General features: G+C 41.7%; 1 protein-coding gene across 1 annotated transcript in view; it reads right to left on the bottom strand.

Moving 5' to 3' along the window:
• tanc1b (tetratricopeptide repeat, ankyrin repeat and coiled-coil containing 1b) overlaps nucleotides 1-24,632 on the bottom strand; it is a 113,655-nt gene that overhangs the window by 61,138 nt on the left and 27,885 nt on the right. Inside the window, exons 3-4 of the mRNA XM_030081385.1 lie at nucleotides 17,217-17,426; nucleotides 6,178-6,282 (exon numbers count right to left, since the gene is read on the bottom strand). Coding sequence (XP_029937245.1) covers nucleotides 6,178-6,282; nucleotides 17,217-17,426 — 315 coding nt within the window. The remainder of the gene's footprint in view (nucleotides 1-6,177; nucleotides 6,283-17,216; nucleotides 17,427-24,632) is intronic.

The raw sequence follows: 24,632 nt of genomic DNA, 5'->3' as shown, positions 1-24,632 counted from the left end.
ACTTTGCTATTCCAATAACGGTGTAGAAAATAAAGGAAAAACAAAACAACATCATTATCCTCTACCTAAGGAAGTTTATGAGCAGGTGTGAAATGGCAGCCTTGGCGGTGATGTGATGGAGGAATGAAGAAGAGGAGGCGCAGAGGGAGGACAAGGAGAAGGAGGGGAGCACCATGAACGGGCTGGCTCCGTAAAGCTGTCTGGGCTCTCTCCCTGCCGAGAAAACAATCCAGCCGGTGCTCATTAGCAGCGGTTCCATTACCACAAAAGTGGAGAACGTTTAATGAACCCTAGATGAGCACACATCCAGCTTTCCGATCACAGTTCAGAGGTACAGGGGTGATGTGCCTCCCTGAAGCATGTCAAGCTTTCTTGTTACACATTCCAGAGATGAAGCTGCGAGGCACCTTTGCTGGATGCACAGATGGGGTGTGCAATGAGACAGCGCAGCATATTGAGGCAAGTGTTGATAGTATCCCCAAGTGAAATCGGGGTGGTAATTGTGATCATGGTTTGATTGACATCTCATCTTGATACCATACACAAGTTGCTGTGTTGTTCTTATACTCGCTACAGATGGCTTTTTATGAATATTATCAACAATCAGCAGAGCTAAAGATGCCTCATAATATGATTTAGCTCGTGATGGCAGGTTCCTCGAGCAGATGCGCAGCACAGATTAATGAAGCTTCATCCTTAAACAAGGGTATGGGAAAAGTACACAATGATACAGACTTCAGATGTTGATTAAAAGAGGACATCAACAAAGGACTTGACATGCCAGAGACCGGAATTAAACTATCGCTATTCAAAAGCTAACTTAGAACAAATCCATCCCTGCTGTCACAAAGTTACTATTTTCTTGACAGTGAATAAAGGCTGTCTGAGTGCAATCATAAATTCTATTTAGTGGTACTGGAGTAACAGTGGGTCTTGGATTATAACTTTGTTGAGCCCTGATAACTGATGCAAAGCAGTCACTTTGCAAAGCCACTTGGTGCTTACCAGATCCACTGGGTTGATCATTGAGTAAAAAGCCTCTCTGTGTACCTTCCCCCTCATTCTTGTTTATACATTTGCCTTCAAGTTCCTCAAAACAGTATCATATCAATAGCAAGCCAATAAAAATAATCAGAGATGGGATGTCCCACATATTACATACTACTGAGGCGAACTTGGCCCCAGCCTGCCTTCGGGTTCGCCCCAGGCCCTTTGCTGCATGTCATCCCTTCTCTCTGTCCTGTCTCTCCTGTCTGTCTCTACGGAGCTTGTCTAGTAAAGCAGAAATGCAAAAAAAAAAAAACGTAGAAAAAAAAGAAAAAGAAACAGAAAAAATCAGAGAGATAGCAAAATGAACTGATTATATCCTACTCATCTATAGCCACTGTCTCTGTCTGTACAATAGCGATCAGCAGTGGGTGTCATGCTTTCTCACAGTTGTAAAGAGTTTGCTTGGTTGTTCTTTGCCAGGGCCCCAGCCGTGAAATCCTGGGTTTGACCGCTTACTCCTGCCTGATGAGAAGTTGTAGATCTCAGGAAATGAGCAGAGGGTCATGGCTGAGAGCATATTAACAAAAAAATTCAATTTCATACACATGGCCACACATGCACACTAAAAGACAATATTATGCAGTGTCAGTTAAATGGTGCATGCTGTTATAGATGTACCACATGTTGGGCCCACATCGTCTCAAAAATGTTTTACACTTGTCCCTGAGACATCCATGATGTCCTATTAGGACCAAACGAAAGTAAAAAAGTGAGAAAGAAAAAAGAAAAAGAGGATGAGGATGAAGAATGACACAGCGTTGCCCTGTTTTCTGTTGGACAGGTAGGTGCTAGCAGAAGTTTTTTTCCTAGGTCACCGAACTAGGAAAAAAACGAACCACAAATAAAAAAATCCTGCTCATTCTACCTTTAACTTATAGCATCACAATAGTGCCCTAGCAGTTAGATTAAACACCTCCTAAGTTATTGAGCAAAACACTGAATTCTACTTGATCAATGTAAGTAAACTGCATGTTTTCATTGTAACCTCTGCCTTTTAGAAATTATTTTATTATTTAACAGTTAGGATGATATCCTGCCACAAATATCAATAGCAATGACAATGAATGAATAGTCCAGGGACTACTGGTATGGTTATAACCCAATAAGAAGCTATAGTATATCACAGACTGGTATTTAAGATACATAAAGTAACAGAATTTCGAAACAACACCTATTCTTTCAACCAAGCCAACAGTTACTACACAGACATGAACTTCTCTGGTGAGAGAAAAGACCTGCAGTTCACTCTTGATTGACAGAGACAGAGCCCTGAGACCACAGCTGAGACAACTTGTACCACTGTTGTTGCCTGTTGCAAACACACTGATGTACATGCACATGCACACGTGCACACACACACACGTGCACACACACACACACACACACACACACACACACACACACACACACACACACACACACACACACACACACACACACACACACACACACACACACACAGACATACAGACATACAGACATACACACAGACACACACAAACTCATTTAGATACACATAATGTGACACAAACAAAAATTACACATGCAGACACACAGACAAAACAAAAACAGGCACTGCACGCACACAAACACCCACACACACACACTCACACAACCAAGCACAAACACATATCCCTGGCCTGCAGGAAACTGTATCCTTCCTCAAAGACAGAACAAAGTGAGATGCCTCAGGCCCAGGCGCACAAGTTTCTTTTCTTAGCCTGAAGCCCATCATGCCTGTTCTGCAATGGAGAGCATTAAAAAAACCAAAGGCCCAACCCAAGAGGCACAACTGAACACATTCACTCTGCAAGTGGGCCCAAACCATGTGTCTGGGGATAGTGAAATGAAACACAAAACAGTACACTGCGTGAAATTATCTTAAAATTGACACTCACCATTTTAGACAATTTTAAGACTGAAGCCTACCAAGTCAGACATTTCACAAAACACCCTCAGTTGCACTCACGATGCATCTTTCTCTCACTCTCTGCCTGACTATTGTAGTCTTGAATGACGTGAACCATGGCTTTCACAAACGCAAGACAGGCATCCCTCAGCACACTCTGAACAAAAAGCCCCTTCACAACTCTTCAGAACTCATTTGATCAGGGGCCTAAATGTCACACAGTTCTCATGCTATGAACTTCCAATGGATTTTCCAACTCTGACTCCTCACAGCGTTCCAGCGCTGTATCAACATTCCTGCCTGACACTGACCTTGTAACAAGAGCTCCAATGTCACATGACCATCTTATCCTGTCTCAGGAATAAAATAAGAAGAAAAAAATGCATTGTTTAATTTCTTTGAAGCGGAAGACTACATAAGCTGTACCAAACACACTCTCATTGTTGACAAAATAATGCAGGATATGTCCTTCCCACACATATCCTGTGATGCATAGTCAAACAAATAAATCCTGTTCACCAACTGAAATGTGCCTAAATGAAAAAACGATAACACAACAGAAGCCAGCGTGACATGATAGTGATTTTAACTTAAAAAAAAAAAAAGTGCACAAAAAAGTGAATCAAAAATGCACAGGAAAGGAGAGAGAACAGAACAGAGAGAGTGTGATTGTGCATATTTTGTCATGTAGAAAAGTTCACTCCTAGCTGAGCACCTGGACCTCATCCTGCTTGACAGTGGCATCATCACAATAAGCGGCATCATCACAATAAGCAGTCGTCAGGCTAGTTTTAACACAGTGCCTAATTGTACATGATTTGATACACTGGCTCATTCCTCATGCTGGTGTTATTTCTCAGCAATGAGCACTTCTTTGCTATACCTGCTAACTGGACTGTGGGGAAGAAGGCGGCAGATGGCTTTCTCTAGCTAATGTGGCTTTACTCTTGGCATACAACATGCAATGGCAGCAATTAAGAACACCACAGGTGCCTAGCTGTCTGACAGAACTCACACATGTTATTACAATGATCTTAAATTTCTATGAGAGCTAAGTCAATATTTCGGAACATGTTCAAGTCACTCCCAAAGCTAGAAAACAGAGACTCAAGGCTCCAATCTCTGATGTTACCACGAAACCTGGTCCTGCTCAACTGGAGACTGACTTTCACTGTGGCGCTAACAGTGCTGACAAAAACATGCCCTAAAAGTAGCCTGGGTGCAGTCCACCAATTTGTCTCTCGTTCACCATCAATGGACCAGATCCAGAGCTATTCTCCCAATGACATCATCTAGACAGTCTCAGCTCAGACTCAGACTCAAGTTTCCCAAATCACAAGAATAACATAATGTAAATTCTATTTTTAGGATGGTTTTCCGCTTTCAGTACTCTCCGTGCTTGGCACCAAGGCAGTCGAATGGTTCAACTCCCAATGGTCTGAAGTAGCACAAAGATGTCTGGAGGCTATGCCTGTAGATCTGTCACACACTTGTGAGACGTTTAGGCCTGCTATATCAACTGAGGGGTAATTTTAGCCTACAACGAAATCTGAGGAGAGACTGAATTGGGCACAAAGCTGGAGCCCTTCTGTAAACACAAGTCAGCTATATTATTTCTTCTTCAAAACAGGGTGGACAGTCCACTCACCTGCATTTTTTTTTATTCAGACAGTTGAAAAGATGACAGGTAGACAGGGGAAAGACAGCTCTGTCAGAAATTTTGACCCTTGGCCAGTAGAGGCATATGTAGACAGTGTTTTTAACCAGTCAGCCATCTCTGAGCACAAGTCAGATAAATGATGTGTGTGTAGGTTGCCAATGATAGATCTACATCTACTAGATCTACTAGAGTGTGTGCTCTTGTTTTCCACCTGCTGAGAAAGGTGATCCAGGGCGAATAGTAGAGGTGGGTGGGGTGTAGAAGTATGATAAAAATGTGCAAAAGGGGGGTTGGGGGTTACTGGTGCAACCTCCAGCAGGTTTATTTTTGGGCTTCACTGATGTCATTGCACCCATGATTGACCCCACTGTACAGATTCTCCCTGTGTTAGGGAAGGATTGTGAGCTCTTGTCCAACCTACCATACCTCTATCGGAAAAATGCCAGCCAGGTCTTTTACAAAACTCTTCTCAGCAGTCCGGTGGACAGCAGCTACAGCCAAACAGCTAGAGTAGCCACCTCTAACCTTCTGGGCACAGGTTTGTAGTAGAAATAGTCTTCCATAAGTATCAGTGTCAGTGTACCGCCTGGCACGAGACAACATTTAGCTGGCGCCCACTGTCCACCAGTAGCTGTCTCTAAGCTGTAATACTGCTCTGTGCCAGCCGAGTGTCAGACACACCCTCCTACCCTGGTATGTAACAGTCAACAGTGACTGGGCCGCACTGAGTTACCACTGCCTGCTTATGTGAGTCATATACAATGAGAGGGCACCTCTCTCTGTGTGCTGCCTTTTGCTGAAGATAACACAGCCCATAACTCCACTTAAGCCTATGGGAGGAATTTGACCCCGCCCTGCTCTGCTGGAAATCAAAACAGAGCACTTGGTGGAACATTAGCCCTACACACACAAACACACAGGACCAAATGCTGAATAAAATGGGTTACAATAACATTAAATACAAAGCCTCGCATAAACGTGGACACACACAGAAACACACACACACACACACACACACACACACACACACACACACACACACACACACACACACACACACACACACACACACACACACACAGAATGAGAAATTAAAGGTTTTGGAGTGCATGAAAATCATTGTTTTGATCCTGCTTCGGCAGCCAGAGCTCCGGTCTGACAATGCATTGCCACACAGTGGAAAACTTCTCTGTAATCTAAACAAACAATTTTCAATAAACTAGGACTCAATCCTGTCTTTGTATAAGGGGCTGCATGCAGAACCAGGACTTGTATGAGCTGGCATTCAGAAAGAAAGAAGTCACACAGCAGCTGACACTTCTTCAAGCCATAGAGAGACCTGTGCCTGAATTTGTGAACATTGCACTGAAATTCTACAGCAGGCACAAAACACACACAACAGTGATCTTAGAGGATGATGGCAAAGTTTTGCATTCCAGTGGACTACATGTAGGCTACTCACTCCTTTTATGGCAACTCTTTCTCAGTTCTGACTATCTCAAATGTCTCTGCAAGACACACACGCAGACCCTCATACTTGAATGTAAAGCTGACTCACCATTGTGGGAGGACTCCTTATTATCAGCCACCTTCCTCAGCGCTGAGACGATGGCGTCCGAAGGAACGCGAGGACTCTCCACATACTTGGGCTTCCTGATTGGACCTGCCAGCACCAGCCAAAGATACAGAGAGAATGAGAGAGAGAAAGAGAGAGAGGAAGAGAAAATGAGAAAGAGAGAGAGAGAGAGAATGAGAGAGTTCTTGCTAGATTAACGTGTTCCAGATGGGACTGGAGATGAGAGGCGGCAGTGTCCTAGTGGGACAGGCTTGGCTGCACTCTGTAGCTCACATACACTCACACACACACTCCAAGGCAGCTCCCTGCGCTGATAGCAGCTCTGCTCTGTCTGACAGCCGAGAATATCGACTGTACGGTGGGAGACTCCCAGTAAAACACTGCTAGCCAGCTCTGGGAATGTAAACTACAGCAGGAAACCACAGCAATTAGCCTCTTAGCGAACTTTAAATGTGTGCGCTCACACACATATGCGCTCTTATGGATGTGAAAGACATAGAAAGCTTTTGTAAAAGCAGATCAGTAGTGTAGTCCCTTGAAAGTGTGTCCTATTGCTGCAAGGGCTTTGGGTGAATTAAAGTCCAGGCGTCCTAGTACAAGTCAGATGATATATCTGGGACAAGAGCGGGCTCCTCTGAGGGCTGTGTTTGTCTTCAGTGAGAAGCCGAGGTTAGCTGGCTATTCTTTTCCCTTAACTCGCACTCCGACTAGATTAGAACAATTCCACAGCTCAACATAGAATGCGAGCTCAATGCGCCTCTCTGCCTGACTTTATGATAAATCATTGACGTGCTCACTGCACTTGGGACAAAGCTCCTCAGAAACACTGGCACAATTGTGTTTGTCTGTTCTTGACGGCAAATTGAAGAGCCAGCTACTCCAAAGACCTTCTTTCTTCGACAGCACTGTTGTCAACAACATATTCTGTAGCAATCGTCTTTCCATCTGCCCTGAGCAGATACAGATAAGACTGTTTCTTTGAGCAGAAGGAAAATGCTACAAAACCTTCCTAAAAGTGGAGGGATAATGGTTTATGCACACAGGAAATGCAGCAGACACTAGACTAAATAACAAGCCACCAAACAAACATCACTGCAGCAATCAAAGTTGTGTACATCCCAAGTTTAGTGGCCTGCTATTTCTTGTTAAAAACATTGCAGAGGCCAAGCACAAGAACAGATATGAAACTAGAAAATAATCTGACAGCGGGCAAACAAAGAATTTAGATCTATAAATCCAGATCATAAAGCACCAGTATGGTTCTCCTCACTCCGGCTTTGCATTCAACTCTAGCCTTGACCTACTGTAACCCAATCCAAACCTTCCTCCTCCTCCAGTCTCCTGTAATCAGATGAGTGTATGTGTAACCCCAGTCATAACATATAGATTAGATGGGAGAAGGGAGATAGCCATTTCCCATTACCACATCCTACACCAGCCCCCCATTCCCCTCTCTGTCTCACAAAAATCTGGAACAATCCCTGAACCTACAGCTGTGATCTTGGCCCGAGATACTGGCACTGGAGGTGTGGTGGAGTGTTTGGGGGTGGGGTTGTTGTTAAAGCAGCCATGTTAAAAGCAACTGATCTGGAAGTGTCACTGTAAACCACATGAGACTCAAACTCAGCTTGATGCACACTGCCATCTATGGATATGTGACTTGAAATGCATAGAGAGGGGTGGCGCTCCTGACACGTGATAATCATGGATGCGCTGGTCTCTACTATGGTAACAGTCCTGATGAACCTGAGATAGCTCTCTGTGCACACAGTTGTTCTTTGTATGCTTCTAAAAATGGGGTCTTGCCTGGCCTAGAGCAATTCTCTGAGCAGAAGGCACGACATAAAGATGGTCAAAGAACTCAAAGTAAAGGCTCCAATTCCCAATATAGTAGCCCTTCACAGCAGCTGGAAGCTGCAGTAGTAGTTAGTGCCAGACAGAGGGATCTATTTAAAAAGCACCATCATCTAAAGGCTGGATCTCTATTAAACACATGTGAGCTGCTGCAGGCTGACTCTGAACCCATATGATGTCTGTGGATAGATGGGGTCTAAGCTCAAAAGAACTGATCCAGCCAAGCATCCAAACCAGTCATTCAAGCTGGCCTGTTGTTTGGCAAACACAGACAGTCTGTGCTGAAAAAACTCCATTCATCTGTGGATGGTCAGGCACAATCTATTAGCAAGGACACAGACCCAATTAAAGTGAGACTACCGGGACAGAGAGGGCAGTGTGTGAGACGCATTTGGTTCAGGTAAACCAAACAATCACACAGGCTAAAATGTTCTCTTGACTGTATTTCATCTAACAACAAGAGGAGGTATAGTTTGAGTAATCTAAACCATATGCTTATTCAGTTTAAACAAAGTGCTAGGAAGAATTCACACAGGATGTATGCATGCAATAACAAACATGCCTCTATGTGAGGGGTAAATTTAGGCCAGTCCTAAGGGCTGATAATGTAACAGCCAGTAAGTCCTTCAGCAGTACTCTGGAGTCTGAACATTAAGATGTCAAAGACAAAGCACAGACAAGTTCTTTGCCATCCAAAACCTCATCTTGTAGTTTAACAGGTTTTTATGTTTACGCTTTTATCAATGGTTGCATGCATGTAAGTACCATTACTCCTCTGCACTAAGACCTGATGAATCAGTAACTGCATTCTTTAATAAGCATGAAAAGGCCCGCAAAGCAGGAGGTGTCAGCAGTGTGACACAGAGAAGGGGATGTAGATGTTGTTTTTTAACACTTACTGCAAAATCTAGAATGTATCCATTCCATAAGATCATTGTGGGCCTGTACTCTGTTCAGTAGGGTCCTTCAATTTGACCAAAAATCAAGGAAAATGATGGGTGAAGAAGGAAGAATGTGATGATATTCTGGCCAAATATCAGCTTGGTCACATCTACAGGAGGGAAATCACATTTACTCTCAGAGTCAATCACAACAAATTAAAATGCATGAGGTCTCAGCATACTGCACCTACCCCACGCCGAGACGACAAATAAGTATTATCTCAGCGTGATGTCCTCCAAAAAGCAGGCATGAGCTCATCAAAGCAAGGAAAAGCTGGCAGACTGATTCAAAATTATGTTGCTAGCTCAAGAGAGATAAAGAAAGAAATAGGTGTGGTGGAGAGTTGGTTTTGGCAGCTAGAAATAGCAAAAGCAATGGCAAGAAAAACAAGTACAAGTAAAGCAGGTTCCTACTTTTCTAGTGGGCCTCTGATGGTGGAGGGGATTTGAATGCCTGGTAGAGGCTTAAAAAGCTATAACAACAAGACAGGCAGAGGGAAATGTTGCATTCCTGTGGTATTCAACTGAAATTTATTTCACTAATTCACTTGTATTGTTCTGAGATGATGAGCACTATCAAATCACCTGAGTCCAAGTAAGGGTTATTTTTGTATTTGGTATTGAGAGAAGAGATTTACTGAGTTTCAGCATTAAAGGGGCATGCCAATGGTCAATAACTGCAACTGGAACAATATTAAATGGACACCAATATTAACTGAAGTATATTAAAAATTAAATCATGTAAAGGACAGAGAAAAACATACAAGACAGGTGAGTAAAATGGAAAAAGAAAGATGGTAACAGGGTAGTGCAAAGATTAGAGATTCAACATCCAAATACCCAAAAGGTCACAGGATTTATCCCCAAAGTATCAGTGTCAATCTATCAGAGGACAAGAGCAAGACACTGGTTCTCATTCACGGTAAACTGCTTTGTTTCAGGGCATTAGGCCGAGGTAATAAGACAGGATGGGGTAAAGCAGGCTTGGAGGTGCAGGGAGAAAGGCAACACTGTGATGGAGACAAAAAAAAAAATTCAGAGAAAGCAAAACAGAAGGAGAGAGATCACTGGGGTGAAACCACCATGCAAGGTGTGACTGCTGAGAACTCTCTGCACTGGAACTCACAATGAGACTCGGTAGGCCATGACCAGTGTGCTATCAATCAGGATGCAAAACCAAACACACACACACACACACACACACACACACACACACACACACACACACACACACACACACACACACACACACACACACACACACACACACACACACACACACACACACACACACACACACACACACACACACACACACACACACACACACACACACACACACACACACACAACATGGCCCGAAGTCTGCAAGAACCATTCACAATGTCCAGTTGATGTCAGTTTTAGTCAGAAAAATGGGAGGATTGTTCATGTTTAGGAAGTGATCAAGGAGTTTTCCCAGCATTCTTCAAAATGGGCTCTGGCTTCTTCACATTTGAACTTTTCAGTGAGACAGTGTGGCCTCTCTTTGCAGCAACTAGAGTGGAAAAAAGTGACAGTACTCTTCTTTATGTTCCCAAATGTCATTCGGCAACTCAAAAGTGAAATGTAATCTATTCAGGAAAATGAGACAGCTCTAATTGGTATTTTGTGTGCAATATGCCACACTCAGTAAAAAGTGTCATTTATTGAAGCTTTCATAGAGAGCATGAGATATACTCATTGTTGTGAGCTATACTCAGTCAATAAGATGATCATCTTTTATTCACTATGGCTCTAAAATATTTAGACAAGGTTTTACTTGTAAGACGCTACTTTACATTATTTTACATCATAATAGCTGATTTATATTTCAGCACATTGCCATTATCCTTTTTGGTAATGCCATTTCTGAACTCTACAACTGTGAGAGATTGGTAATCCTATTGATGCTACATGTTTAATAATCAAGTCTAGTCTCACACAAGCTGTTTTATGAGGTAGTATGAATTATGCATTGTTCTCCACTGAGAACATGGTCATACATTTTGCAAAGATAACCCCAAACTCAAACATTTTAACATAAGGCTAGACTGTGCAGTTCCCCTCACCATTAACAATCCGGTATGGCATGCAACTATGGTATATGAGCATCCTGAATCTACTGAAGCACTCAATTAAGAACCAATAACAGCTTTAGTCAGTGTTGGTTTCTGAGCCAGCAGGTGACTTGGGATTTCACTTGGGATGAAAAAGTGGATTGCATGTGATAAGGAACCTAGGGAGGAGTGCAGTGAAGTGTAGTGAAGTGAAGAACTGGTAAGAAGTTTGCACTGGGTACCCATCAGAGTACCTTTCAAGGGGTCCTCTGCAGCATCACAAGATTTTATAGCTCAGCTCCCAGAAAGGCATCAATATCCCCCCAGGGCTGCCTAGCTACTGCTAATACCCCAGAGGTGACCTGGGGAGAGCTCACCTAAAAGGAGCCACAACTGGCTTTGAAGAAAGATCCTATCCTCTTGACAGAACTGTAAAATAATTTGTAGATTCATCTGGCAATGTAGAGGATGATGAGGAATGCTACTTGACAGAACACCCTTACATATCATGATTTTTCAGGGAACATGGTTAATGTATAATTATTGTGACTGCAAATGTCACTTAATCTATGCTTCTGTAAATTATGGATTCACTGATTGGAAGTGAGACAAAAAAATGATTTGGCAGGGGTATGTCAAAGATAATATTATTTCTGAGGAGAAAACGTAGTTGAAAATGAATGTGGAAATGAAGGCTACAGAGGGATGAAGAGATTGCTATCATACTCAATCCCATGATAGAATTCTCAGTTAGATAGAAGAGGTGGGTTCAGTTCAAGCAGAAACTGTCCTTGGAAATCACATTATGTTAATGACTACTCTTTAATTATCAGGGATAGTGAAAAACACAGCAAGGGTGAAATTGTTAGGGCTTTATCAAAAACCATCAGCTGTGACATGACTTTCCAAAAGTTCTGGGTTGACTGGAGCTTTTTTGGAGCTCTCTGTTATGCTAATATCCTGCTAAGCTATCATCAACCATTGCTCCAAGAGAAGTATGCCAATATTTGGAAATAATGACTTCCCTGCACCCATGAAATCCATACTCCCACAGATGGTCTTTTGTTTTAAAAATCATGTTACTGCCAACTCTAATGTTTTACTCTGAAAAGAATCCCCCTGACATATCAAAATGTGAAACGGGTCAATAAACCACAGGAGTGAAGGGATCAAGCTGCATTTAGCTATCAAAAGGGCATAACAAACAACCACAGGTCTGTTCATTGTAAAATAGAAATATATAGTCTCAATCTCTGTCTTGGTCCTGACCTCTCCAAATGTATAATCTTCCAATCTACTGCTACTGTTGGTATATCTGGGGACCTCAGCTAGCTTGACCTTTAAGTGATGCCCCTTCATTGTGTCTGATAATGAAGGAAGCAGTGGCTCAAACAGCTCACTGTTACTCATGGCTGCCACTCAAGGAACTCTTGAGTGTGGGGCTCCAGACACAAAGTAGAGATAAGAAGTGTAGAGTATTCAGTGTAATACACAGGTAATACGTTTGCTGAAAGAGAACAGGCTGTTTCGGTTTAATGATAAAGAGACTGACCATTAAGCTAAAGGTCAAGGCGGGTCAAGTGTTATGATTGGTTACTGCAAGTACCTATATGAGGGCATTATACATTTTATGCCTTGTTCAGATAACGGCGGCCAGCCAAGAAAAGCTGTGATAATCTATTGTGTGATGTTACTGATTTGTACTCAGAATAAAGCAGCAAAAAGAAGTAAATTGTTGTCAGTTTCTATATTTAAAAATATGATGACACAACAAGAAGGAAATGAACAAATTGTGGTATTAATCCACTATCACTGAAGGCTGTCACCTGTTCGGCTTCCAAATTCAGTTGGATCTGGATCTGGTGTTTGCGGAGGTGTTTAAGGGTGCAGAGAAATCCCTTCAGGTTGAAAATGGCCTACTAAGTGGAATTATCTCAGCAGTGTTTTATTACAGCAGGATTTTTCACCCAATCTTGCACTATATACCAGCAGGGTCACCTCCATGCCTGAATGCTCAAAATAAAAGTTTTTAGGGCATTTTCAAATTTTTTGACAGAGGTATCACGCCAGAGTTGGAAAACATGCTCTCACTTACTGATCTGCACATCTGCCTGGTTGATAAAACAGCCTCTGAACCAGAGATATAAAGTCTTCCAATCCCCCCACCCCCACCCCACCCCCATCAAAGCATAAAACTTTAAATGATTTCCATGTGAAACAGCCTACCAGAGACCCACTCTCCCCATGCCTCATTGCATATATACCAATTAAAATGATAAGCTGCCCATGATAGCAATAAATATGATATGAAGTGTTATTTTATGGTTCCTTGAAGGCTGACAGGGAGGCAAAGCATGGGGCTAATTGTTGCTCACATGACTTTAGAATGGCCATACACCAAACTACTTCAGAGGATGTGGCAGAAATATCAATTGTGTCCACCCCTCTTCATCATCTTATTGGAACTGCACTGCATGTCCTCTGGTTTGTCTTCACTGCATACAAGTCTTTCACCTTTTGACTTCCATGCAGAGTAACGTCAATGAGGTAAATGCGTTTTTATAAGATTTGACTCTTTGGCTGAGCCCTGTTTTTTTTGTTTGTTTGTTTTTCTACCCAATTTCCCCTCAGGGATCAATTAAGTATTTCTGATTTCTGATTTTACTGATTTCTGTCACTAATAGCGAATACCATTGAGCCAGGCCAGTACTATTACAGGGCTCATATTTCAGGGAAGCACAGTGAGTGCAAATATGAGTTTGGTTAAGGACTATTTGGACATGGCTCATTCACCAACAGGCTCAAGAGAGTCATCATAACAAAGATGTAATCCAGTGATTAGCAGCATGACCTTGGGGACAAAGATGCTACTAACTCCACTGATGGCACAGTGACCCATCATGACCAGAGGAGGTCACTGTGGAGATGCCCAGGAGACTGTCACAGTGGTGGAGCACAGGGAGGAGGAAAAGTATCAGTCTTAACTGTGCAGAATAAGTATTTGTAACCTAATCTACTGTCTGGTTAAATGTTTTACCCACTTAAGACTGAGGTTCAGATTGATGGAGAGAGCTGATCTTTGACCTTTACTGGGATGGAGCATGTTATTTGCGGCCATATAGACAGCATTCCTGCAGAACAAGCCCCTTTACTGGGCCCTTTGTGGACCTGTAAACTGTTAAGACTGTAAAGTCTGGGTCCTGTTCAGCACATGTCAGGGTGCTGTATTTCATGGTTAAGCTCTGGGCTTAGCTGATCAAAGCTGCGACAGCTAACAGTGCCAGGCCTTTGTGGCTCAGGCATCCGTCACACTCCTAATTAACTCAATGCTTCTCTGTTGTCCCCTGTGAAGTTTTCATAAAAAGAACAACCATTAAGTTGGGGTGTTCCACAGCACTGTAGATTATCCAGTGTGTCAGGAAATGAATAAAAGCCACAAATTCTACCTTTCCTGTTAAACTGTCATGATCAAAATTTCATGAATCAGAATAATCTACATATACATCTCTGTTCCTTTCTGACAGAACATAATCATAATACCTTTAAGTTTCTGTGTTATCTCTATTCTGGACTAGAAGCTAAAAACAGTTACATCCACAGAGATGATTTTAAATTGAGTATGACCCTTTGTCATTTCTACAGATTGCAGAAAATGCAGGATTATGACCCATGTTGTTTTTGTGGCAGAGCTGAGACATTTCCTGCAGTATGTGTTTATTAACTGAAGGTGTGAACTTTCTCCCTATGGGTTTTCACAGTTACGTGCGAGGACAGTGGAAGAGAGCATACAGACAATCCCCCAACCATACCTCACTTACCGTCCTCCATAACATCCTATCTTGTCAATGCATTTTTCTCCTCTTCCGCTTCTCAGAGCATCCCACGTGGGAATGTTGCTCTAATGAATGTTCCTTCTTCTATCTCTTGGGCCCTTTTCACCTTCACAAACCCTGCCTCCTCCCTCTTCATCCCCACCCCCCACCCCTTTGTCATCATAAATGTGCATTTCATTATCTCTCTTTGATGGTATTACAACAGTCTTGGCAAATGCCAATAATGTCTAAGGAGGGTAAATAAAGGTGTTTTAACTTGAGGAGAAGTTGAGCATATGGGATCACACTCATATGGCATTAAGATGCATCTCAGATTCCTCTCCTTGACTATTTTCCGTTACATGAAAAATATTGCAGCTTGTTTTTGCATTTGCTTTTCCTATATTTGGCCCTCTGAACTACAAAGTAAGCATATCTGCAATCACAGGACCGTTTTCAAATAAACATTTGCATAACATATACTGTTTTACAATTTAGGCCTGCTAGTGCAATGTTAGATTTTGAGAGTATGTGGACGGATTTACAGAAAAGTGCATAGCAAAAGAGGTTTGAGAGGAAAAAAAGGCTGAAGCAGCCACAGTCTCCCAAATGAAAACAGTACGGATCAGAGGGGAAATGTTCCCATGCTAATCTGTAGCTGAAATTAGAATAGGGTCCTCCCCATTAGAAAGCTAATTCAAAACAAATACAGTGGAATCAAGATTAACACCCAAGCAAATGAATGAATAAACAACGACAACAAAAACGACAACAACAACAACAATAATAATAATTATAACAATTTAACCTCAAGGTGGCAGTTCTACAACTAAACCATAATTTCTAAACTGAGAGTTGAACTTGGTCGACAAATAGGCATATGCAACCAGGCTCACCAGATGTCTTGCTGTGTAGACCAAACGCTACCCATCAACACATCTTACTCTAAAGAACAGATCAAAGCCTTAGCTATTCTAAACAAAGGCTAGATAGCCCACAGATGAGTCCCAGATGTGAGAGGGGCCAGAGTGACCACTTTAAGGATTTCTCTCCTCTTTGCTAAGTCTCTAGAACACAAAGCCTCAGGTTGAAACAAGTCCAGATACAACTGTGTCCTCCGCTTTGAAGACATCACAACACACAACTGCTGACAATGAAAAGCTTTCAACATGGTGGGGACAAGGAGCCAGGAAGGACTGACAATTAGATACAGTGTCAACACACGTCCATTAAGAGCCAATAAAGTATAAACATGGTGTGTGGCTGTGGGGAATGCCATTTTCACAGAAGCTGATCAAACACAAAGATGGAGTGTCAAAAACAATTCTCTATAAACATTCTAAGCTTACATTTACACTCCAGCTACCAGGATCCACAATCGTCCAGCTATCCTTATTATCAATCTATATATTATCAATCTATACCTCCCTTCCATCTGTTTTTTTTTTTTTCTAACTCCCAGTAACAGCTACCCAGAGTAGTTTGACATGTTTCAGAGGTTGCCAAGCTAAAAGCTAGAGCGGTAGAGCTTTGAGGCTGAGAGGGACTGTCAATTCTTGAGTGCCGTCAGATGTTCAACACTGACACAATAGCACCTGAAGGTAGACAGGAAACTTCACTTTTATAGAAGTCCACAGAGACAGATGTATTTCCCAGTATGGGATTGAAATAGTGTGCAAAGAGCAGGAAAAACACTAACGCTTGCAGTACAGTAAGCTTATCCTGACTGACAGCAGTGACGGTCTACAGTAAGGAATAGAGAAATTTAGTTATGAGAGCATACAATGAGGAGGATGTTGCGTGATGACAATGTTGCATGGAAAAAGTCAAACATAGGGTTTGAAGGAGGAGGATTGGGTAAAGTAAGGGTGTGGAGACAGAGCTGGAACATGACATGTAGAATGCTAGATCAAAACAGAAAAAAACAGAGTTTCTAACGCATAGTTGTTTTTTTTAAGCAAGACACTAATTGTAGAGTTACACTTCTAATGTGTCTTCTAATCAGGTTTGGTTGTCAATTGACCAATGAGAGCTTGTATTCTCAGTGCATCTTTGGGCTTCTTTTATCTGTAAGTCAGTTGAAAACACCTCCACCTCTCTCTCATTAGCATGACAGGCTATGTTATTCCAATACCTACTCAATGCAATTGTCAAAGTTCATAACATTTAACATCAGTTTAGAACTAACTGCTGTACCACTGGACACTACATAACCTGTTTGTGACAGCATTTTGGGTCTAGAAAACCTGTGCATCACAGTAGTCAGGGAAGACAATTTAGCTGAGATGTGTTAAGGTATGGGATAGAAAGGTTGTGGTTTAAAGTAAAATTTGTACCTGGTGATCTCTTGCTAGGGCGTAGGGGCATCATATAGGACTGGCGTGGCAATAGAGGTGAGGATGGCAGGGACATGGATACCCCCTTGGCCAGGCTCAGCCTGAACATATCATCCTGCATATAAGGGTGACCACTGCTACTCTCCTGAGGCTGGGAAATTCCTTCAGGTGGGCCTCTTCTTTGGGCACTGTGGCTGTGGACGTCACTTGCTGTGGAACAAGAGGAGATTGTTTCGTATGTAAGATCAATTAGTTTAACATTAGATCATGCATTGACATTACCAGGAGTTATTTGATGAAAGGGTGTTGTTTTGTTTAGCCGTTTAAACTTACAAGTCAAGTCTGCATCTGCTTGTATTGTTTATTACAAAGTTGTGTGTGTCAGTGTTATTCAGAGAGAGAGGGAAACAGAGTAAGAGAGGATCATTTATGATGGTCCTGGATGATGTGATCTACAGATTTGCATCCAAAACTGCCTTCAGAACGCTGGATACTGTGTACCACTCAGCCATCAGGTTAACTACCAACACTCCCTACAGAACACACCACTGTAACGTCTATTCTTCCATTCACTAGACATCACTGCACAGCAGGCAGAAAACACCACTGGGTCATATTCATCTACAAGTGCATGTGGGGCTTGACTGTGTGGTATGTATCTTCTATGCTGAAAATATCTGATCCTGCCAACACCAGAATCTCCAGCAACCCCAAAGTCAGCACTACGCTGGGCTGCTCATCTTTTCAGTATGCAGCAGCTGCAGATTGGAACAAGCTGCAAAAAGCCCTGAGATTTTACAGTTTTATGTGAGTCCTTGTTTTCCAGACATTGATCAAGGACATTTCATCAAACTCATTTCTCACCATAACTGGTGCATAGTTACCATGGTTATTATATCTCAGATCTATGATATGTTTTAACCTCTTGTTTAATTTAATCTCTCTACTTTTGTGGTGTCCTTAAATGTGTTGGTTATTTTTGTATTACCTATTCCGTGTTTGGCCTCTTGGCCAGGCTGTTACTGTAAAAGAATTTGTTCTCAACTTGCCTGGTTAAAGATTGGTTATATAAAATAAATAATAGCCTTGTGGGCTCAAAATACTGCTTGAATAAAATAATTTATTGGCCTTCCAAGCTCAAAATGTTGCTTGAATAAAAATTGCTTACCGGGAGCATTAATGTGCGATTTGTTACATTTTCTTCTCTTATATAAAATTAAAAACATGGACATGGATGGTAATTTGTACATAAATCAATTAATACCCATCCCAGGCCTGGATTAGGCTTTTGTTCAGACTTCTGATCAATGTCTTATGAACCTGAACCCATTCAAGTAATGCATTTGTATTTACTAGCACCTTGAGTTTGAATGCAACCAGTGTATAAGCTTTAAGAAAATCTACAGGAATGGCAACTGGTTCTGACAAAATGCCTTACTCTTTGAGTATACACATAACAGACATATCACTATCAGATGAACATTGTGTATCTCGAAAATATCAACACTTCAGGAGCTGAGAAAAACAGCCCTGTTTAATAATGGTCCATTGTATTCACTTTATCTACTGGGTTTTCCAAGGTATTCATATGTCATAGGATCATGAGACTCTCAACACACAGAGGGCCATGTAATCAACAGAAGTAAAACATAAAAATGACCAAAATTAGTTTTAAAGTTTTTGCCTGATAAAAAAAAAGGCTTTCACCCAATGATGGCAATATGTGACCTTGTGGCTTCAGCATAAACACCATGTTTATGCTGTTGGGTTAATGGTGGACTTCACTTGAAATGTACTACAATGACTTCTGAAAATATTATTTTAAGTGTGTTTACTGTTTCATGTACACTCACAAAAATAGGATTCTGGTCAGAACCCCCTTTTTTGACTACCAAATTCTTGCTGCCTGGTAAACTGTCAAAATTCCCCCCAAGGTAACTTAACCTACTGGTTGTACACAGACTCAAGATCCAACTGTAAAATCACTTCAGCAACAACTTGAGGGCTTTCAGTCTACAGATGGATCTGCCCATGAAATAGATTATATGATGGGTACAGAATGATAACAGATAAGTGCTTTCACATCTGCTCACAAACAAGGACACAGGGATTACTGGTGGTGGTAGAAAAAAGAAGTACACAGACCTCGACAGATTCATGAGAAAATGGTGCCACATGCTGTGTATTTAAACCTAGGGTCATGGGCCAGTGAGTTTCTCTCATGCCATAGGGGCATATGAAGAAGGACAAACCAGTTAGCGGAGTAAATATGGCTGTGTCATTGACCACTCAGTTGAGATAACGTGACTCACTGAGCACACAGGTTGATTGCTACATACTGAAGAGGCCTGTTACCTAAACTGAGCAAACGCATTCAGCGTTGACAGAGTATTTTTTTATTTCCTTGAGAAAAAAATCTGTTATCAAAGAGGTGACTCAACAAGGTAGAAAATCGATTCCTGCAACCCACAAAATGAGGATGATTTTGAGCAGGAGTTGGTAAATTTGTTAGAGCCACCAGACACCGTGGCACATGGTCAATGTTTGTCTAAACTGTCGGATAGAAAAAAAAAATCACCGGTTAGTTAGCAGACAATTTGCAAAGCACAGGGTCCCATACTGACAGTTGAGTGCTGTCCTCTGTTTACATCTGATATGCTTAATTTTCTTCCCATGGCCACGGAACTTGGCAACAGTTCCAAAACAAATCCTTTTGATATGAAATCCTGTTACCAAGGAAAACATGAAAAGGGTCTCACTGCTTAATACGTTAGTTTAGCTTCCCTAACCTGAGGTTAGATGAGTCTGTCAAGCTAGAAGCTAAATGTGTCAACACACTATTGGAGTTAAGAGGCTTGCACACAGATAATAAGAGAGGTGGTACATTGCAGGAAGCAAAGGAGTCATCAGAGCCAAAAGTAAAAAGCGATATTTTACTGAGAAATGGTAACATGCCAAGCAAGGCAAGATGAGTGCATTTTGTGGTTTGAAACCATCTAGCCAACCCATATTATATTTAGTCTTTAAAAATGATTTTTCAGAGTTGCTGGTAAAAAAAAAAAAAAAAAAAAAAAAAAAAAAAACTACCAGACAGGATTGCTAAACAGCATTGCTAGATGCCAAGGGCAAAAACTGGCTTTATCTATGCTATAACAGTTTCTATGGCAGAATAGCACAGAGCTCAGAAGGCTATGGCTTAACGGAGATAACCTTACCTGTGGGAAGGTGCCCTCTTAAATATCCACTATGAGTACAAAGACCTGATAAGCCATCATAGCTAGAGCAGCAGTAAAAGCAGTTCAGTAGCCTAAAGACTAATCTCTAAAACATGAGCCCTGATGATATGTTTGAGAGAGGGACTTCCATTTTTTCAAGCAGCCTCCAATCAATAAGAAAATAAGGGTAAACATAGTTCTCTGTTTCCCATGGAAAACTCCCCTCTGCAACTCTATAGCAACCTCAAAGAATTCAAAACAGAACAACCTGTTAAGCTGGTCATGTTGGTGTGGAATTGAATCCAGTTTTGACATTCAAGCCAACACATTTTCCCCCCTCACAGAAGTGGGTCCCTTGGGCTCTCCAGATGACCCATCTCACGACTTGCAAATGACTTTACCTGGCTACTAGTTAAGGATATGGATAAAACATAGGTCCCACATTACTGAGACTCAATCCTGCATGGAAAGTCCATTTCAGCCATGGAGCCGGCAAGGAACGAGGTAATCTTTTCTGTGGCATCAAAGTTGCCCACTCATCATGACCACAAATTAAAATGTATGAATTATCAACCTCTAATAATACAGCTCATACGTCAGCAGACCCAGCCAGATCATAATCGCAGATGTGGCGAACCACATTAATGACAATTAGCTTTGGTCCTGTTTTCAGGACCATGCTCGTTGGGTCTCTTGTTGGGGAGACTTCAACAGATTAGCAAAGACGCCTGTCTGCAGTCAGAGGTTTGAACCAATCACAGAAGACAGAAGTGCAAGAGGCAAGCTAGTATTAGCGTTCTGCTTCTCTCCTCAGGGAAATGAGTGTTGTTGGCTGCTGGGCTAATAAGAAACAGAGAGCCATTTTCTCTTTGCCTCTGCCTTGCCACAGGGGACACAAAGCTGTCCTGTGTTTTAAAGGCCACCTAAACAAAGACTAATACCAGAGTCAGGAAGTGACAAGGTTGCAACGACACCTCTGCACGCCCTTAGACACTTTGAAAAAGTTGTGAAGCGATCCACTAATCACTCAGCCAAGGCCAGGACCTGCCATCACCCTGACCTGAGTGGGATCTACTGCATCCATATTCATCAGGTTCACTTGAGGAACAAGCAGTCTCACAAAAGTGATGTTCTTTTCTATCTTATGAAAGGACATATTTCATTGAGATGCTTTCTCTTTTAAACTCAAGATATTGTGTGTATTTCCACAAGGAAAAAGTTAACCAGGGTGACAGAGCTGCCACCTCTCCTCACCTCTTAGGCTTTGCAACAATAGTAAATGGATTACAGCAAGACTAGTTCAGAGTATGATTTTGAAAGCTATTTACTTGAAATTGCAGCTGTAATAATCCAATTTGTATTTACATTATTTTATTTGTAATGTAATTACTGTGGGCAGTTTTTAGTATTCTCATTTATTCAGACTGCTGGAAATTATAAAAAGGTGAGATGGAAGTCTCCTGCCTAAAAGCAGAATTCCATCTCATGATTACACTTAGAAAATACAAAACTTACAAATACAAAGTATGTTGCAACCACTGTTGAAAAGCAACAAAAAAGGACACCACAAAACAAAACAGCATATACAAGGAGCCCCAGCTCCAACAGAGAAACCCAAGAATCATCTCAACCAATCACCATCCTGTAGCCAGTCTGTGGGCAATGGGGTAGTGTATGGGTGGCAGGGTGGTGCAGTATGTAGGAAGGCTGTCCTTCAACTACAAGGCCAAAGCTTTAGCCCCCATGACAGCAAACATTAACCCAGCTGAAGTTTCTTTAAGCATGACACAGAATCCCTGCAACAGGCAATGCCCTATTGCTGATGCTGAACTCCTGACTTCTCTGTAGGGGGAAAACAAAAATAAAATAACCCCTTCACTAGAAATCAAAGTATCAAAATTTCACATTATCCTTGGTAGAAAAAAAAAAATTCAACATTTTCGGAAACGTAGTGTATTCACAATGTGAACTACACTCATTCTGTCCCAATCTGCAGAGGTTGCAAAAGAACATTAAAATTTATTTGAGCAGAAACCTATATTTTGTCCTTTTGTTACCATATGTTGTTGGAAACAAAAACTTACTATAGCACGACTTCAGTATATCTTAAAGTCTGTGCAAGCGAGTGCACAGTATACAGGGTCAAGCAGGTACAGCAGTTTTTAACAGATTCATCTCAATAACTTGAGCTACCAAGTGACATAGACTACGTTTACATGCACACCATATTCCGATTCGGCTCAATATTCTGGTTACAGTAATTGTTCGAACAAGGTGTTTATATGCGCTGCAGCAACTGGAATATTCTGTTTACATGTTACTTGGCATATACCCGTGTTTCGATGTATCCCACGCTCTTATTTAATGTCACACTCAACCTGCGGGGGGCAGCAATTTGCCTATAGGCATCTGGTCTGCCGGAAATACAGAAGAAGAAGAAGAAGTCGCTATTTCTGTGTTTTCTCCCATCGATATACTCCATGATATTTAGTCTTTCATTAGCTGAAGGCAGACTGCAGTCTCCTCCTCACTCCAAAAATGCTGGCTCTTGCTGCTGTTCGCCATGTCGTTCTCCCCGCTTGCAGTAGCCATAACAACAAAGACGTCCAAGGATTCCTTGTGAATTGAGCATGCGCAGATGTAACTGAATATTCCGGTGCGGGGCATTTTCCGATTAAGGTGTTTACATGGCACAACATTCTGGTTAGAACAGGCATATGCCAGGGGTCTTATTCGGAATTTTCCCCAACCAGAATATGACCTTAATCGGGTTCAATACGTGTTTACATGACTCGTGCGCAACTGGAATATTGAGGATATTCCGAATAATACAGGAATATGGTGTGCACGTAAACGTGCTCATTGTGACTGTGTGCTGCATCACTGCTACTGTATTTGTGTGCAATAACCACGTCAGTCTGTGTGACCACACAACTTCACCATAGCACCAGGGTGTTATATGACAGGATAAGGGTGATGAGGGGGAAGGGCAATGAGAGAAAACACCACTCAAACAGAGTGAAAAACAACTAAAAGGGCAAATAACCTGACCACTTCTGTATTCTGCACTTCTGCTGTATCTGTTAAAATTAGTAGTTGTTATAAGTCTCTATATTTAATTTACAGTAAAATGATTTTTTTATTATTATTATTATTTTTATTTAAAGATATACAAGAAGCCAATGAGTAGTTCACTCCTTGTGCCTGTGATATAGTAAGTATTACAGCCCACACAAGCCTTACATGAGCCTATTCTAACATTTTCAAGTGCTGGTCCATTTAACAGTCTCAATATATATGCACTGTCACAATATCTTTACAACTTGTAAAACAAAGAAAAATCGACTAGTACCCATCAACTGTGTACATAATATAAGCTTCCTCTGAAGCATTCACTTGCTGTAACCACAGCAGGTCGTGATACAGGTTTTAGCCATATTGCATGCATGCTAAAGAGATTATGACAAAGTTGTAATTAGGGTTGATGGTTCTGAAAACAAGAGCCGCCACATAAAAGCTGGTCGTCCAAATGCTGCTGAACAGGCTGCAGTGTGTCACGGTGACTGCGTTGCCATCTGACCCATGCTATATAACACAGAGGGACACAAGGACAGAAACTCGCCAGCGCTATTTCAGTGTCTTTCCTAGACTCCTGGTTGGGGCAAGGCCTGCAATTTTAGCCCCTGCTGTGGTCAAGGAAATCAACCCTTTCTAATTATACAGTGCTGCCCCAAGATGATGTAAAAATGATTACAGTCCCTTGCATGCTCTTTCTTCCTCATCAAAGTGAAGGGCCAGAGCCCACGAGGACATGCCCTACCCATAAAAACCCTGAATATTATTTCAAGGCATTGATTTAGCAAAATAAAAATTAAAGCAGAAATCAATTATTTGAGCTGGATTATTTGAGTCAAACTCAGATGCTCAGTCCAACCCATGGCCTCACAAACCCTTTCTCTCACAGTATTATGCAGATGGAACAATTTGTATAGTAAGTTGTATCACCATTTGTAATACCACTGGGTATTAAAAGTACTGGAAAAGGAAGTAGAAAACCAAAGCTAGGCTAACACTGATGAGGATATTTCATTGTTTGAAAATGTATAAAGGACAATAAAGGACAATACTTTTCCTCCTCTCTGTTGTAGTGAATGGTAGTCCATGAAGGCCCATATTCAGGCTAGAGTATGCAAGAGGCTAC

Source organism: Myripristis murdjan, chromosome 21 (genome assembly GCF_902150065.1).
Source record: "Myripristis murdjan chromosome 21, fMyrMur1.1, whole genome shotgun sequence".
Lineage (NCBI taxonomy): Eukaryota > Metazoa > Chordata > Actinopteri > Holocentriformes > Holocentridae > Myripristis > Myripristis murdjan.
Note: the sequence above shows the minus strand (reverse complement) of the source record. Positions and strands in the feature narration are given on the sequence as shown.